Genomic DNA, 18,326 nt, shown 5'->3' with positions numbered 1-18,326 from the left:
ATGCAGTCTTGGCAAATTTTTAAAGAAAAAATGTGCCCTTCAAAGCCGCCAGTGACTTTTGGAGAATTAAAAGACACTTTAGAAAACTTTCTGTACAGGACAGATTGATTGAGTGTGGGCTTTTTACTTCTTCTTTTTTTTTTTTTAGAAATACAAGAACACCCTGGTTGCTGATGGGAATATCTAAGTTGATGTTATTTTTGGGAGGACAAACAACAAACTTGTAGGAAGGACACTGCTTACAGCATGCTATCGGCAAAGACTGGCTGTTTCCTGCTTTTTAGCTTGTACTTGTCTTTATCTACCTTCCTCGCTGTCTGTCTGTCTTATATTTCCTCCACTAACCCTCCGTCTGCAACGTACGGACCAAAGGAGGAACAGATGTTGTAGCTCATTCGTTCCCTGTCATTACATCCTTGTTTTAACACGGCAGAAGCAGAGTTCCCACAGAGAACCTAATTGATTCACACAAGTACAAACACAGCCAATTACTCTTTAATGCCACTGAGTGAGAACCAATTCAGCCGGCGGCGCTCGCCACGGCCACAAAAGACTGACGCACACTGCTGCTCCCATCATCGAAGGACAAATGAGGATTATCTAAACTGCTCCCAATCAATAAGTCACTTTCTGTTGCATTCTGCCTCTCAGTGCATACCATATTAACTCACATCATCACCGCACTAATAGCATTGGCTTGACGCTGAAGCGGTTTGTGATACAAGATGAGTGAAACCTGCTCGATGCATTCTAGGTGTGAAGCTTGTCGTTTCTCTGGCTGCTGGAGTTGTTATGCGTGACCAGACTCAGCGGGGAAAAGTAGGCAGAAACCGTCAGTTGTGGTAGATTAGCCGTAGCGTAAGGGCAGCTGCTGTAACTCAGGGTGGAGACATCATGTTTCCCCGAGCTTATCTAAAAAAAAAACCCCAGGACGGCTACAGACAGCATTCACCCATAGCTCCATCTCCACTGTGGAGGCTCCGCAGGCCGCCGCTGCCCTTGATTGGCTCATTTCCAGCTTCTGAGGATATGATTCCCGCAGGTTCGCACTCCCAGTGATCTTCCTTTCTGTGCCTGTTTGTAGTTGCAACCTCCCTCTAGCGTACATCTCTCGGGCTGCCCGTCTGTCTGTCTGTCTGTGCCACCCAGAAGCCAAATGCTCGGCTCATGTCAGCTCATCTGCAAACATGCGATAACAGCACCTCCATCGGCCTCAGCGACACGGAGAAACAAGATGGGTGAAATCCTCCGCAAATGGCTTCCTAAATCCGTCTCCCCGGGTGGGATGTGGACACAAGTTTATCACATGTGAACATGTCAGTCAACAGGTTTGAGGAGGACACACAATGCTGGGAAACAGTTTCTGAGAATGCAACCAAAAGCCTGGAGGAGGGAGTGAAAGGACAACCAAAACAATGACATTTAAAAGGTCAACTTTTCCATAAATACGATAAAGACACCTACACCAGAGTAAGGCAGTTTGTTTTACATGCTGGGTTCTTAGATTTCTGCCTCCACGCTAACACAGCAGAGGTGAAAAGGATCCAATATTTAACTGTGGTGCTAATAGCAGTGAAAAAAAGAATGCTGGATCTAACTGTGAACAATTTTACAATCAGTATTTTTAACTGAGGACATGAGCTCTAAAAAAAAACTATTTCTATTCAACTTTCAAAGCATTTAAATATTTCAAACAAAAGTCTCTCCACCTATTTTGCATTTGCAATATTTTAAATGTTGAAAATGTGAGCAAATTGAAAAACGCTGACAAAACACATTTTTAGGAAGATAAATTCCTATCAAGCATCATGTGCATGAGGTGTTCAGGCTCTTTTTCAGCTACTGTAGATCTGACAAGAAATCTGCCTGACAGGTGATTTGCTGCTTGCATCTAAAACGCATTAGCCGTCTAAACCCCAAAACCCGATGACAGGTTTAAAAGGCTGGTTATATGTACAAATATCGCCAAAATTATATCACTTTCTGACAGTCCTTGAACTAATCATGTGTGAAAAGGGTGTCTGACCAGGAAACTATCCAAATCTAAAATGAAAATTGTGATTTTTAGTTAAAACCATTTAATTTTACACATCTCATTTAAGAAATTTAGAAAAAAAAACATCTTTTGGAGTAACTGGATCCTGTAGGAATTGTTGAGGAGGTATTAAACCACAAGAAAGAACCAATACTGGTTTTCACTGATTGCAAGAAGGCATTCAATTCAATTGACAGAAACAAAATGTTCCAAATTCTACTGGCATATGGAATCCCTCCTCCTATTGTTGAAGCAATAAAAGTTATGTCTGTCAACACTTCTGCAGCAGTCAAGACTCCTGAGGGCAACACAGATCTCTTCTCCACAGACACCAGAGTACTTCAAGGAGACCCTCTAGCACCTTTCCTCTTCATCATCTGCTTAGACTATACACTGAGGAATGCAATCTTGCCCTCTGATGGCCTGACCCTAAAGCGTCGTTGAAGTAGAAGATACCCTGAAGAAGTCCTCTCAGAATCTGCATTCACAGATGACATCGCCCTCCTGGAAAACACTCTCAGTGAAGCAGAAGACCTCCTGCATCAGGTAGAGCGAGAAACAAGACTGATTGGACTTATACCAGAATACTACGGATAGTACAAAACATCTCCTGGAAATCGCACCTCACCAACAAGTCCCTATGACTCACATCCACGCTTGTCAACCATCATTAGGCAACGTAGACTAGCACTGGCTGGGCATGTGGTGAGACACAATGAAGCAGCTGGTCGAGTACTATGATGGAAACCTGACACTACCAGAAGGGCTAGCAGGCCTAGCACAACATTAAGGAAGCTGCTAGAAGAAGACACGGGTCTGGAAGGCAAAGAACTTTTGACTGCAATGCTGGACAGAGGGAGCTGGAGGAAGAACTTTTCATGTCACCGATTCCGTCGGATGCAGTCGACCGACTGACTGGATTTTGTATAACAAAATAAATAAATAAAAAAAATTCTGCACTTCTTGGGGGAAAGCGTGAAGCCATTAATGACTTAGCTAGGACCAACAGGCATGTAACAAAAACAATGTAAGTAGTAAAATATGTATATGTAGACCCCCCTTCTTTCCAGTGTTGGTAACACCTGATTCTATTTTTTTTTCAGTTTTTGTGAAATAAATAATCAAAGATTTTTTAAATTTTTTTTTATGATTTATGGCTCCATAACTTTCTCATACTGCACAGATGACAATTTTGAGTTTTCTCTCCTTCTAGCCATGGTTGTTCCATTTCCATAGAGGTGCAGGACTTTATAATGCAGTGAAATATTAAACCTATATGGGGTAGAAATGTGAGAGGAGAGGGGAAAAAGGAAGGGATGCTTCATGCATAGTATTCAAAGGAGTATATTTTCTCAGAAGCTGACAAGCTGAGACATTGCACATTGAGAGGCTTCATTCTTCTTCATATTCAACAACATGTTGTGGTTTGTCATCTAAATTGTATTTTTTTAAGGTTTATCTTGTCTATATCATGATCTTGATCAAATAAAAGCAACACTCAGAGCATATGTTCGCAATTTGTTCAACTGGGTTACTAACAGTTGTCATTGCACGAAATCTAAATAGATAGGTTTTATATAAAACACTGCATGGACATCACAGTTATTGGTAGCTTACATTTACTGAATGCATCATTTAATTTCACATGATTCATCTGCACAATGTAATTTTATTAATGCAGTCCCATTAACATTAAAATGTCTTTTCAAAATGCTGCAGCTGCACAAGATGAGTAAACATTTTTCACCGTTTTGTCACCTCTTCATGAAAATAATGATTTATTTTTACAATAATTTGAATTGTAATGATTTTATATTTCTCTGTAAACTTCCTGAGGCGATTGCCACGGACACTTTGAAAAACGTACTGCCACTCGCAGCACCCAGAATCTGCAGCTCCAGTGGTGTTGACTGTGACGCTATTAGCACCAAAGTCACAGTATATTATCAGTAAGTGGTGAACGCCGGGCCGAGGGAGATAGAGTAAAGAAGAGAAGAAGAGCTGAAATCTGCTGTGGTGTCAGCAGAGATTGACTGGAGATGCAGGAGGGGGGACATCATAAAACGCCTCCCCAGAGCCTGTTAGCTAAAGGGACACATCAGAGAGCCAGCGCCTGAACTCTGGGAGTGGGCTGCTGTAGAGCTAAATGAAAGCGAGCTGAACAAACAGAAATAGTCCTGTTAGGTTTGATGTGTCGGACTCACACTGGGCTCTAATCTTATTACCCACAGCAGCAAAAACTGTGGTCTGTTGGCCAAATAAAACTGCACAAGAATGCAGCTGTAGCCGATGATTGACAGCAAGGCGAAATCGCAGCGCGCGGTTGATCAAATGCTTTTTATAATTAGCCCCAATTAAACTTCACACAGCCGGCGAAGCAGTGAAATGAATCCACCTTTATGTGTAAAACAAAGGCGAGAATGTGTTTGAGTTGCACATAAGTGCTACTGAAGGGTAACAGGACACAACAGAAGCTAACGCTGGCATTAATGCGAACGGAGTGACCCACGAGGGTTCTTAACAGCAAGAGAACTCTCCACAACAACCTCCTGAGACCATTTCTATGGAAATAAGATTCAACTCTGGATATGCAGAAATACTTGACTCGAATCAAGCATCTCACTAACTGCTCTGACTTTTCCCTAATGTGTTCACCCATAAACATTTCCAAGGATGGTGCCTTTAATTTCAAACATGAAAGAGGAGGGAAGTGCACAGAAGGGGCTCTTGAGAGGCTGTAAAAAAGAGCGTCCTGCAGAGTGGAAGATCATTTGGGTGTATTGAGGGGGAAAAAAGGTCTATATAAAGCTGGGAACATATGCAATGAAAGAAAGATATTCACCATCTAGGTGCACTATGGTTCAACATTAGACCCATGCTGGGATTTCACCCACCGCACAAGAAGATGTACGGAGCCGCCTCCGGGGTAACAACAGGCCACTGGGGAGGACGGTCCCTCCAGCACCGAGCTGGGAAATGGGGAATCATGTTGTTTATCCTCAGCTGATGCAACAATTCTTCACATCAGTGGGTCTTTCTTTTTTGCGAAGATTTACTGGGAGTAGATTCAACTCAAACATGCGTCAACAATATGGGACAATTTTTTAGGCTGCGATTAGCAAGCTGTCAGCAAAACAACAGCAGCGGCGCTAAAGTCTGAGTCCTCCGGAGCTGAGAGAGGATACAGTGGATCTGCTGGGACTCCAAGAATATCACTGACAGCAAGCGCCAATGAGGATAATAAGCCTATGATAAGCCCATTAGCACCAAAAAAGTACAGTACGTTAAATAGAGCACCATCGTGACATGACGCACTGAGTGAACACAAAACATAAGATACAGTCAGGAATTTTAATCATTTGTATTTAGTGATTAGTGCTCATTGGATTTGCCTGACTTTACTGATAACAGAGCTGATCTCAGGCTTTATACTAAGATTTACATCTGATAGATAGAGTCAATGTCACATGGGAAGTGGAAAGTTTCAGTGATATTGAACATGAAAAAACACACCACTTACACCATCGCCACGCAGCTAATTAACAAACACTTTTAACCACTAATCTTACAACAGATGTGGAAAAAAAATAACACAATAACTTCACTCAGTGAATAAAAATAAAACTTTCACTTGCCTACAGTGATCAAATTAACACCTGTCACACGTTTACGCTATTACCATTAGTTCTAAGAATTGCCTTGTCCATCATAGAAACACTGCTGCTAAAGTAGACTACATTAACGTATAGCATTAATATTCAAAAACGCTGCAGGTAGCCATGTTGAGAAAAGCCTTGAAACGTAAAGGACGGCTTAAATGCAGTTTATATGTGTTTTAAGTGGTTTTAATGGCCTTAGCAGAGGAAGAGCTGCTCCAGATTACCTCCATATTGTTTTTGATTTATTTATTTTCATGGCCAGATTCCTTGTTGCGTATTTTCTCCTTATGTCACTACAAGGTGTTCCCTCTGAATCATGCATGACCGACTGCAGAGTCCATTAGTTTCCTGAATACAGAGCAATCAGCCACAACATTAAAACCACCAGCAAGGGAAGCGAATAACTTTGATGTCTCATTACAGCGGCACCTGTCAAGAGGTGTGAAATATTATATAGCAAGTTAACAGTCAGTTCTTGAAGTTGATGAGGTGGAAAGAAAAGGGTAAGATTAAGGTGACTTGAAGAAGAGGCAAAATCTGATAAACAGATGATCGCCAGAAGTACAGTAAAAGAAGGTGGCCTGGTCTGATGAATCACATTTTCTCCTCCATCCTGTGGACAGCTGAGCGTATGTGTGTTGTTTATCTGGGGAAGAGATGGCAGCAGGATGCACTGTGGGGAGAAAGGAAGCCAGCGGAGGCAGTGTGATGCTCTGGGCGATGTTCTGCTGGAAACCTTGGTTCCTGCATTCATGTGGATGTTACTTTGACACGTATCAACTACCTAAACACTGCTGCAGACTCCACACACGCCTTCACGGCAGCAGTATTCCCTAAAGGCTGTGGCCTGCTGCAGCAGAATGATGCTCCCTGCCACACTGCAAAAATTGTTAGAAAGGGTTTGAGGAACTTGTAAAGCTTCACGCTGTGACTTGGCCTCCAAATGCATTCAAACCTGATGTGCACTATGGGCATTTTCTACATTTAGAAGACTCTGCAATATGTGTATTTTCTACTCATGGAAGACTCTGTACAATATCAATATGTTTCTACATGTAGAATAACACTGCACAGTATTGCTATTATTTGTTGTTTTTAGAGGAACATCAGAAATCTGAAGAATCTGTACATTGTCAACAGTATCGGTGTATATTCCTTTTTTTAACTCATGTCTGTACATTTTTGTTCTGTTGCCACACTTTCCTTACTGTGGCATCAATAAAGGATTATTTTATCTTATCTAAATGCCCAAGACCTCAATCCAAACGAGCGTCCGTAGGATGTCTGATCCATGGGGGCTCCACTTGTTGAAGGACTGCTAACATTTTGGTGCCTGATAGCACAGGACAGCTCCAGACGTCTGTTTAGTCCATCAGAGCTGTTTTGGTGAAATAACAGAGATCCACACACTATGAAGCAGGAGATTTTAATGTTGTGACTGACTATGCATCTCCTACACCTACATGTACATTAGACATAAGTCATATTTTTTAAACGACATAGTTCTGAGCAAACAAGGGTAGAAAAGGAGCCCTATGAGATGCTACAGAAACAGAAATCTGATAAAATATAAGTTGTGTATACTGTATACTGAATAATATATTCATGCTACTCACAGTTTCACGATGGATATGAAAGAAAGCAATCAAGGGAAAGCTAAACGTAATTAAGATATGAGTTGTTCAGGCTGAACCACTATGTCTGAGATGATGATTTGCTTCTTGAATCTAAAACACATCAACCTTCCAAACCTCAAAACTCGGCAACAGGTATAAAAGGCTTGTTATTTTTATAAACGTCGCCAAACTTGCACCAGTTTCTGACAATCTTTGAACTAATCATGCCTGACAAGGGTTTTTGTCCAGAAAACTAATGAAAATCATCTTACTCTATGTTCCAAAAAAAAAAGACCAAAATTCAGTATTTTCTAGTAACCAGATTCTGTAATAAACAAATTCTGCGCTCCTCCTCCAATTCGGCTGACCTGCAGATTGTGCTTACACAGAGAACAATACAAAATCAAAGTAGCGTAAAATAAGATATTTATGATATATATCTTTTATTTACTTTTTATTTTACAGTACTGTAACCCCTAGCGATACTTAGAAAAGTGTTGTACATGTTGATTCCAGGTATTTACAATAATTGTGGTGAGGTTTGGAGTTCACCTGTAGGTGAACCGAAATGTTTCCTATCATGCTTCATGTGTAACCAAAGCAAACCCTGGACTTGCTGAGAACTGCAGCTACTGCGTGTTCTTCTTCCAGAATTAGAAAACGCTTCCCAAGCCAGCGAGAGGAGGAGCAGCTGTCTTAACATCAAGTACAGAGAGCGACGCCTTCAGCTCGCTCACATCTCAAATCAAATGTCAGCCCATATGCAGGGATGCATCTTTAATGGAATAAATAAACACACGAGGCCTCGGTGGGCCAGTGAGGAGAGGACCATCATTAGCGTGCGCCTCTGTTTGTATATTTTTTACATGTGTGCTGCTTATTCTGCATATGCAGGCACATTCCTGCTTTTCTTAAGACTGAGGCGACCGTTGTTGAATATTAACACATTCACCACATTTGTTCGCTGGGTGCAGAAATCAGGCCCGGTTCATACATGCTGCAGCAGACTGACACGATATGCAGCAGCTCCACTGGCTTCTTTTCCCAGAGAAAAGCATTTTTAATCAAAGAGAACCCCCCTCCCTTCCTCTCAGGGTCATAAATCAATCAAACAGACATAAAAGACATGACACACATAGGGGTGGAATTAACTCAATGTACTCTTGTTAGTCAGCTGTCTGTCTTTTCATGTGGAACAGACGAGTCAAATTCCAATTAATAACCACATAAAAAGGAATCCCTTATAACTTTAGATCTTTCATAACAATTACACTTTTAGTATTTGGTTTAAGTCAAAGTAATCCATTGCGTTGCTGTTTGTCTGTTAGTGGTTAAAGTGGAACTGCTCTTTTAGCCTGACTTTCTATTGTGCAAATTTGCCAACTGTAAACTTCACTTAATGACCAACGTTGGATTCCAGCGAAGCTTGTAGCGAACTCATTAACCCTATGGGCTATTTTCAGGGTAATTTCACTACCTTTACTTTTAAGCTTTTGTTCTCGTCATTATAAGGGTTAGCCATTCGTGTTGTATCTTGTTTCGTTCAGAGCAGTCTAGGCTATTGACATCTTCCATCTTTTCATCTGATAATACGTGCATATTTTTCATATTAGCCTGTACATGAAGGGAATAAAAATCACTTCAGAACCCGATTAGACTTTACTGAAACAACTAGTATCATCGAAGAGGTCCTGATGATGAAAAAGGACCAATGAAAACTCAGGTATGCAGTTTAGGTACTTCCCTCTGAACTTATCCAAAGTTTTGGCTCGCTGCAAGCCAGCATCTTCACTAAACAATAATCATTTTTAAGAGAGGGAGAGAATAATTAAGGTGCCACAAGGTGAATAAATGCGATGCAGGAGTCTTAAACTGTGCTCGGTTTAAATCCTCTGGCCCTTTCTCAAACAGCTCTCTGATTACAAGTAAATAATCTCAGTCATTCAGCTGCGCATTAAAACATTTATGAGGATGTAATGGTCACATTTAATGACAGCTCAGAGCCACAGGAAGACACAATCTCCTGTTTTTAAAGTACAGGAGGAGAAATTAATTTGCTACTATTAAGATATGGATCATGCCCCATCAGACTGCTGGGTTTTGTCTATAACTCAAATAAAACAGCAAAAAATATGCGATTCCTCCAGTCTGCTGTGTCAGACATGTTATCCTAAGCCAATTTAAGTTGGAGGTGAGAGTGAAGCCATGTCAAATATCTCCATACTGTACAGTGGGATCCTGCTAATCCAGTTACAAAAGAAGTTTGAGCTGCCTGAAGGGTGCAACCCCCAAACACGGATAATGCCGCCGTGGCCAATGCAAGCTGTGGCGCCGCCATTTACATAGTTGATCTAACAATCAGTGTTTCCCAGCCCTCACTCAGATGGTGCGGGACTGTCGTGGATTGGAGTGGAGCTCTGGGTAAACCTCTTTGCCATGCAGATCAAACAGAGGCAGACAGACTGGAGGGCTTGTGGCTACCCAGCTCTCAGCATGTTTAGTGGATTCAGTCTGCTGTGGCTCTGACCCAAAGACAACTGCACTGAGCATCGAGCAAACCCTTCAATCCACAGACTGACGCTCCCAAGCCTCTTAATCAAATAAGGCCATTAGCTCCATCACAAGTAATCTGGGCCTCCAGCACCCACAGGCCGGAGCTCTCACTCAGCCAAAGATCCACACACTGGAAGCACCCTGATGATGGACTTGTTCAGAGAGGCTGGCAAAGCCCCTGAAACTGAGCAAAATGAGGTCTAAAACTTGGATTTTGTGTTTTCCAGGAAAAGCGCAACACGCAGAGAAAGCAGATGAGGTTGCAATTGGGAAAATGCTCTTTACAGATCTAGGTTAAAGGTTTTTTTTACCCTGCAAGTCAGGTTTAAAGTTTAATTTGAGCAAACAATTTAAGCACAGGGAAAAAGTTTCAGATTATTCTGAAAGGAGCATGCGTACGTCAACCCACTGAATACAAATTAAGTCGAGTCTTTGAAAAGTTTATATACAGCTTTCTCTGCTCGCAGGCAGCCCATTGCTTTTACTTCATTCCAAGACGCTACAGCACAAAAGCCAACTTGCAGAAACTTAAAACTCGCTATAAATAGGTAATCCAGCACTGCAGCATTGTTGCACAACATTCACTCTGTCTCTTTGTTTGGCAGTATCACATGTTCTGCAGATGCAACATAAACTGCGTAAAAAACAACATTTCCTACAGCACATTTAACCCTTTGATGCACAACATGGGTCAAAAGTGACCCTTATTCAATGGGAAATGGGTATTTCTTGACCCATGATGCGCATCAAAAGGTTAAGATGACTCCATTGTACTGAAGATGTCAAATGGTAAACGTCAGCTTGAATTCAAGAACTGATCACAATAAGCTCACAACTGCATCATTAAATGAAACCTATGGCTTTCTGAGAAATAGAAATTTGATCTAACCCTCTGAATGCCAAGCAGTTTCTGAGTGCTTTTTGATTCTGACACATTTTTACTCACTGTAATTTTTCACTGCACCATTTATGGTAACATGACAATTACAGTCAGGAAAAAGACTAAAACAAAAGTTTATTTTATTTAAGTAGTATAAGAAAGTTATAATGCTATAAATCATAAAAAAGAAAAATTATTTGATTAATTATTTTACAAAAACTGAAAAAAGCTTGTAAATTAACAGGTGGGGTTGTTTCCAATTCCAGGATGAAAAAAAAAAAAAAACATTCACTACCATCCAAAAGTTTGGGGTCACTCAGACAATTTCATGTTTTCCATGAAAACTCACACTTTTATTCATGTGCTAACATAACTGCACAAGGGTTTTCTAATCATCAATTAGCCTTTCAACACCATTAGCTAACACAATGTAGCATTAGAACACAGGAGTGATGGTTGCTGGAAATGTTCCTCTGTACCTCTATGGAGATATTCCATTAAAAATCAGCTGTTTCCACCAAGAATAGTCATTTACCACATTAACAATGTCTAGACTGTGTTTCTGATTAATTTAATGTTATCTTCATTGAAAAAAACTGCTTTTCTTTCAAATATAAAGGACATTTCTAAGTGACCTTAAACTTTTGAATGGTAGTGTACAAGCACAAGACAACAAAACATGCTATAGATATTTTACTACTTATATGTTTAATTTGTTTCCGTGTGAATCACAGCCTGCAGTTCAGCCTAAAAGTTGGTAAATTTTTGGGATGCGCAGAATTCTTTTACACTTTACACAATTTAGTTCAGGAAGTGTTTAATTTTTTGGCAGAATTGGTCAACAAGATATGTCAAACAAAGTGATTTTGTTGAAATATCAGGATTTTAATCTCAGACTGGGTTAGGATTTCCAACAGTCAAAGATGAGTAATTCAAGGGCTGTCGGAAAGTTGAAAGAATATTGTTTGTTTGCTACTATTTCTGGTTATAATAAATGCTGTAATCTTGTTGCGTTTTTAACACGCCTTTCAAAATCACCAATGGAATTTGGGATTCAGAGGGTTAAAACTCAAAGCTATCCTTTTTAAACATATAAAAGGTCCTTTAATAAAACATTCCACGGTGCTCAGATTTTGTTTGAGTTGCCTAAACTGAACCTTTTTCTTAATCTGCACAAACCCTAACCACTGACTACATTTTCAGATACCAGACAAATAACCAATCATTGTTTCACAGACCTTTCACAGCCCTTTGCTAAATATGTGCAAATTCACATGCTTTGGCGAACATCTAACACCGTTATAAAAGTCCACCACCTGGTTCACAATTGTGCTTTTATTAGACCCTCTCTTTTCAGCCAATTATCACAGCAACCTCTCGGTTCACTGCAAATCTCAAGTCTTCAACCTAGAACCTTCATAAACACTCTTCTAAAAGAGAACAATGAATTAAACGCTTCCACCCACTGAAACCCAGAGTGCTTTTAACCTTTCCAAGCGAATATATATCGCGAGTCACAGTCCTACCTTCACAATAAGTAGAATCCCCATGGATGGAGGCGTAGCCGCTCCTGCACTCACACTCTGCTTTAGTATTCCTGTTTTTACACTCAGAGTTTTCTCCACAAATCAGTCCCTCTGCGCAGAAGTCATAACCTGGAAGAGAGAAGCAAAGAACACCTTAAAATTTGCTTACTCAAGACGGCGAAAGGTTGTGTCCAGATATACAAACACAAAAGAGATAAAAGCAGACACATGCATGACAAAGCAAACTTTGCGTCTGTCACGAATACAACACTGTGGATGACAGGAAGCTCAATGCGCGGTTTTATGACTGCAGTATATTTGGTGCAAGAATACAAGTTAAAGCATGTGTGCACATAACACAAAAAAATGCAAATATACAAAAGTCTGTTCATGTAGGAGGAACTCAGATTATGCCCTTCGCCCAGTTATGAGTGCAAGAGTCTCTTGCTCTTTTGCTCATGATTTAAAGGATGCATGTATGAAAAACTGCTGCTTCATACATGCAGTCAACAAGAGATGCAAGTTCCTACCAGTGCAATGTCATTTAAATGTCAAATGAATCTAAATAGTACCACCTTCCAGGAATTGCATCATTTCTATGAAGTAAAGGTTACTACATTAAGGACATAGGCCCAACTGTATACCTTTCATTACAGAGATACTAATTATATTTTTAAGACTTTGCATGGCGTGGAGGATGCCGAATTTTCCGAGATTACGTTTTTTTTTATTATTTTCTTTTTAAAATACCCCAAAGGTGTTTTGCTCGAGTCCTTCAGGTGACACATTGGTCAGGTCATACTTTTCACTTATTCCTTCTGTAGAAACTCGTGTGATTTTATGCTTTGGACGGTTATCATGCTGGAATATTTTCCTTCTACGAAGTCTCTCCAGTCTCGGTACAGCCACATACATTCATGATTGCATTAATAAAAGTCACATCCTCAACAACAGCAGCCCCATATCATCACACTGCCATCTCTGTGCTTCGCTGTCAGGACTATGCATTCGCTGTGGCAGTCTTGACCTTGGTGTTCATGCCAAACATACTGAAGCCTATCTGAGCTGATCAAATTTTTCTCAACTTCTCAAAGAAAATGTGCTCCCCTGATGCTTCGTTTTATGTTCTTCAGCAAAGTTTAACCTTCCAGTGTAGTGCCCAACAGCAAGTTGTGGTTTTTGTCTTAGATGCTGTCCACTGACAGAAAACTCAGAAGCTATGATTTTCATTGATAACCCCTGTGTGAGGTACAAACCATTTGTGCATCTAATTTTCCGAGCTAGATAGTGCAAATAGTGCTCCATTTTTGGCATCATTTTAGGAGGACGACCACTGCAGCCCTGATTAGTGGTACTATGGCTCCTTCTATACCTCCTGATTACTGCTGCCAGTGATTTTTTGATCCTCCTATATTGAGTTCCATCTTTGTGAAATCACACAATCAGATTTTTCAGTTCCTCTACCAATTATTTTCCATGCAGAGTCATGATGAAGACATGCACATAGACATAGCCCTTAGGCCCATAGCTGAGAGAGTCCCAGTGTTCACAGCTCAATTTGTAGTTACTCCACCAAGGAACGTGGCGCAGTTGTGTGATGATTGGTGCATGTTTCTCTGTCTGTCGGTTATTCCGTCTGTGCTAACAGACTAACAGATTTGGATGAAATTTTCAGAGAAGGTCAGAAATGACACAAGGACCAACTGATTAGATTCTGGCAGTGATGCGGTTTACAGTTTGGATCCACAGATTTGTTAAAGATTTCTGTATCATTGCCAGATAGCAGCACAGCGTCACTGTAACTATGACAACAAGTGAACACTACGTCAGCTGCCTGCTGACGATCACATGATTGTGATCCAACTACAAATCAACCGCTGCAGACTTTTCAGGACTTTTCTGTCGTTAATGATACAAGGAACAACTGATTAAATTGTGGGGGTGTTTCTGAGTCCCATCAATTCCCATCGCGCACTACATAGTGAGGTCACACGATTCGGTATCTGTACATAACGTAGACATGCATAACACACGCCTGTTCTCAGTGCAAGGTCATTTTGTTTGTGGCTACATCTATAGCTTGTGTGTCAGTGATCACAGGTGTACTCACTGGAAATAATGTGCTTGCCACCTTCAAATGAATGTAATTATTAAGAGATCATTGCTCAGTTTTGAATCATCTGGCATTTAAGTGTCACTGTGAGGTGTACTCACTTCTGCTATATACATTATTTTCTTTACAAAGGACATTTTGCATATTATATTTCTCTTATTTTTTATTTGTATTTACTGCACATTTTGGCTTATTGATCTGTATTTATGGTGGCGGGACCTGTACTTTTTCTGCTGTAACAACCAAGTATTTTTAAGAAACAAGAGTTTAGGAGTTGCTACTGCAAGAGCAAGTTCAGAATTTGCTTTTCCAGCTGTGAACATAGCCAGTCAAGCTTCTATTTAGGAACTGCTACGACTAAATCTCTCCACCACCGCTCCATCTATGTGTCATGGGAGATTTTCAAATCAAACCAGAAGAAGACAGAGAGAAAAAAAAAAAAAGACCTAGAGAAGACTAAGAATTAGCCTGAGACGAGGAGGGTGACAGACAAAGAGATGATTGCTCAGTAGGAATGAGTTGATGGACCCATCATGTCCTGTAATGAGTGACAGACGGGCTGCAAATGAAAGCCCTGAGAGGCAGAACGTCGCCTGGGGAGCTATTACTGAAGGAAAGAGCTGCATCTGCGTTATTCTACAAATCACCTCCTTCTACCATCTCCAGCAGAACGGTGAGTACAAGTTAAAGGCTGGCTATGAAAGGACTTGACACAGTGCAGTTCAAGTGCAGCCACGTTTTGCTCGCTGGATTTTGATCCGCACTATTTACACACAAGGCGGCTCCTCGCTGTGGAATTCTCTGTTTTCTATTTCAGTAAAATAGTGGGGTATGAACACTCTGTGACTATTGTGTAATTACCAATTTAACGGAGCCGGCGTGACTCTGCGGACTTAACAGCGAGGCACAAATACATTTTCAGAGTGGCGGTAAAGTACTAAGATACACAGTGGAAAAGAGGTCTGGAGATGATTTGGAAATAATGACCGGCTCTGAGTTTTAGCCACTGTGGGTGACAGAGAGAAAGAAACAGGGTTGAAGGGAAGAGGCACTGAGACTCTAATCTTTAATTGCTACTTCTTACTGTATAAACCCTCCTCTCGCCTTTCCTCCTCTCTCCGCTCTGTTTTCCTTTAAACCTCTCCTGGCCTCCTCTTTCTACATCCTCTTCTCTCCAATTTCTTTCGAATACACAGAGTCTTCCTCTTTTCTCATCTCTATGCCCTCTCTCTTCCTTCCTCGTCTCAACATATAATTTTCATATCTTCCTCTCATCTTACGTGCTTCACACTCCACTTTCAATTTCCCATCTTTCTGATTTCTTTTCCTTTCCTGTCTTTGCACCTGCATAGGTGTAAGAAGTTCTATTTTCTTCACCTCTTGCATTTTATACTCTTCCTCTTTGTCCCTCTTCTTTTCCCTTCTTCTGCCCTCTATGCATTCTGCTTGTCTTCTCTTTTGCATACTTGTCATCTTCCTCTGCTCTGTATATGGTGAACCTAAGCCCAATGCTGCCTGTCTTGCCTCAAACATGAGCACAATTTCCATCACTCACAACCTTCCCCGGGTTTCTTTCATTACGACTGTACAGCTGACAGCCTCCTACAGTTTGTGTATTCAATGTATTTACTGGATTACTGGTGGCTATTTACCCTGTAGTAGCTCCCTGCCAAAGCAGTGGGGTTCACGCTAACAGGCATAGCAGGTGCTTCATAGCAGACAGGCAAATCTGCTCTGATAGGTATCCCAGCCAAAAGGAGTGAATACCAGGTGGAAAAAGGGACAGAAACCAAATTACTGCAGGGGTGCAGCGTGGATCAACACTGGAAAGGCAACGATGTGTTCATTCCAGGGTGTTGACGTGTGCACATCAAAAAGAAAGACCGATTGGTGCTACCGAGAGTAGAAGGAAGACATACCTCTGCAAACGTTGCAGCATCTGCCGTCTGGTAAGATCTGTTCGCTGACAGTGCAGTTGATCTCTGGACAGGCTTCTGAGACTTTCACCATGAGGCCATTCTAGGAGGACGGGATCAAGAAAAGACATTGCAAATTCAGTGGTTTGGTCAAATACGGAGGGTTGTGTATTAACCCTTAGATGCATAAGTGGGTCAAAAATGATCTGATGGGGTCATTTTCTTGCAGTATCTTTGTACTGTAAAGTTTTTATCGTTTCATATTCCAGCGATTCCTCGAAAAACTTCTTTTTGAGATCATTCCTTTTAAATTTTTCAGTTAACTTTTAAAGAAACTGAAATATTTGAATTACTACCCCAAGCTGTTTATCATTGATAATATCATACAAGAGGTGATGAAGTGCACAAACTTGGAGGGACAGAGAGCAGCAACAGCTGGAGGAAAAGAGCAGAAAAATGTCAACAAAATGGATGTTGACATTCTTCTACTGCTGTTCTGTGTAATAATCTTCTTTTTTCAATTATCAAAATGTTCGAAATCTGTTATAAAATGAAAAATAAACATTTCAAACATGAAATCATTCTTGAGTGAACAAAAATATAATAAAACCAATAAATCTAATTATTATTCTTAACCAAAATGAAAAAAAGAAAAATGGTATAAAAACACATTTATTCTTATACAGGTCATTTTTGACCCACTTATGGAAGAGTATAGGGTCCAATCACTTGTGCATCTAAGGGTTAAGAGCGATTTAATATCTGTTACAGGGTTTAAACCTCCAACCTTCCTTCCTTCTTCCCTAGCATTAATCAACTCACATCACATCACTCACACCATTTGGCTTTTGAACGCTACTACTGGGTGGTAACAGAAACGATGACATTCACCAACAAGCAGCATCCAGTCCCCCCAAAGTTATGTTCCTACATCCCTAAATTACATTCTCAGTTGGAGATGAAGGAAAACGATCACAAATACATGTCTAATCAACACATCTTTTCAGCCAACCAATCACATATAAGAAGGTAAACCAGAAAATAGCAAATAAACTTCAAATATGCAGTGAAAAGGTTGTATCTAAACCCAAATCATGATGTTTTTCAAAGTAATTTAAAATGAATAGAATAGATAATTTCACTGCCTGTTCCAAGTAAAAACAGAAGTTTGTCTTTTGTCACGGCTGGAAGACAAAATTTAAAAACCACACTGAAACATTGAAAACACCCTCACACATTAAAAACACAATACAATAATAAAAACAAGTGAAACACGTAAAATAACTAAAAACACTAAAAAAAAAAAAACTGTGCAGTCTTTTGGTGCTTAATATGTTAAAGAGTCTAACAAAGCATTGCGTTTTGATGCCTAAACTAAGTCTGAGAATGAAGGTCTTCTGGGTGAAAATCTGTTCTCTGGTTTATCCTTCCGTTTTCCATTCCCTCCGAATACAAATTTGTTGACTCTTTCAAACTGGACGCCTCTCCTCCCACCTCACAAGTGACAAATTATTACGAAGCAAAATTTTGTTTCCCTCAGGATGGAACTGAGAATGCCGCTTACCTGAATAGGAAGGTCATTTTTGTCGAGACAGGGTTCAACCAGGTATTTTTACTTGTTGATTTGTTGCCAAACAACACTCACATCAGTTATTTTTTGAATGGTCATATTTGGTGGTAACTGAAATAGTGAAATCCACCAACAAGGAGCATATAGAAACACCAAACTGATGTTCTGCAGTAGGTTGTGGAGTTAATAGTGAATGAATAATGAGCTTTTGCTTGGATACATATTGACCACTGTAGCTAGAATCATTTATATAACCGCCTGTCTCTGAAAGTGGGCTCCTTATTTTCCTGAGATAAATCCGTCAATTATTAATTGAAGGTTTGAATTAGCAAGCTTTACTGTTTTACAACTCTGCCTATAATTCAAATGTTTAATAGTTTAATAATTAATTTCTGAGTTCTGTGACCTCACATAAGGGCTTTCACCTATATAGGTCCTTTTCACTACCCTAAACATTG

The 18,326-nt window shown here is 40.3% G+C and overlaps 1 protein-coding gene across 1 annotated transcript in view; it reads right to left on the bottom strand.

Annotated features, from left to right (window-relative positions):
• LOC111575341 (protein kinase C-binding protein NELL1) overlaps window positions 1-18,326 on the bottom strand; it is a 345,892-nt gene that overhangs the window by 193,978 nt on the left and 133,588 nt on the right. The window contains exons 11-12 of the mRNA XM_055013217.1: window positions 16,302-16,401; window positions 12,270-12,398 (exon numbers count right to left, since the gene is read on the bottom strand). Coding sequence (XP_054869192.1) covers window positions 12,270-12,398; window positions 16,302-16,401 — 229 coding nt within the window. The remainder of the gene's footprint in view (window positions 1-12,269; window positions 12,399-16,301; window positions 16,402-18,326) is intronic.

This window comes from Amphiprion ocellaris, chromosome 1 (genome assembly GCF_022539595.1).
Source record: "Amphiprion ocellaris isolate individual 3 ecotype Okinawa chromosome 1, ASM2253959v1, whole genome shotgun sequence".
NCBI classification, from domain to species: domain Eukaryota; kingdom Metazoa; phylum Chordata; class Actinopteri; family Pomacentridae; genus Amphiprion; species Amphiprion ocellaris.
The sequence above is the reverse complement of the archived record's forward strand: the minus strand, read 5'-3'. Positions and strand labels throughout refer to the sequence as shown.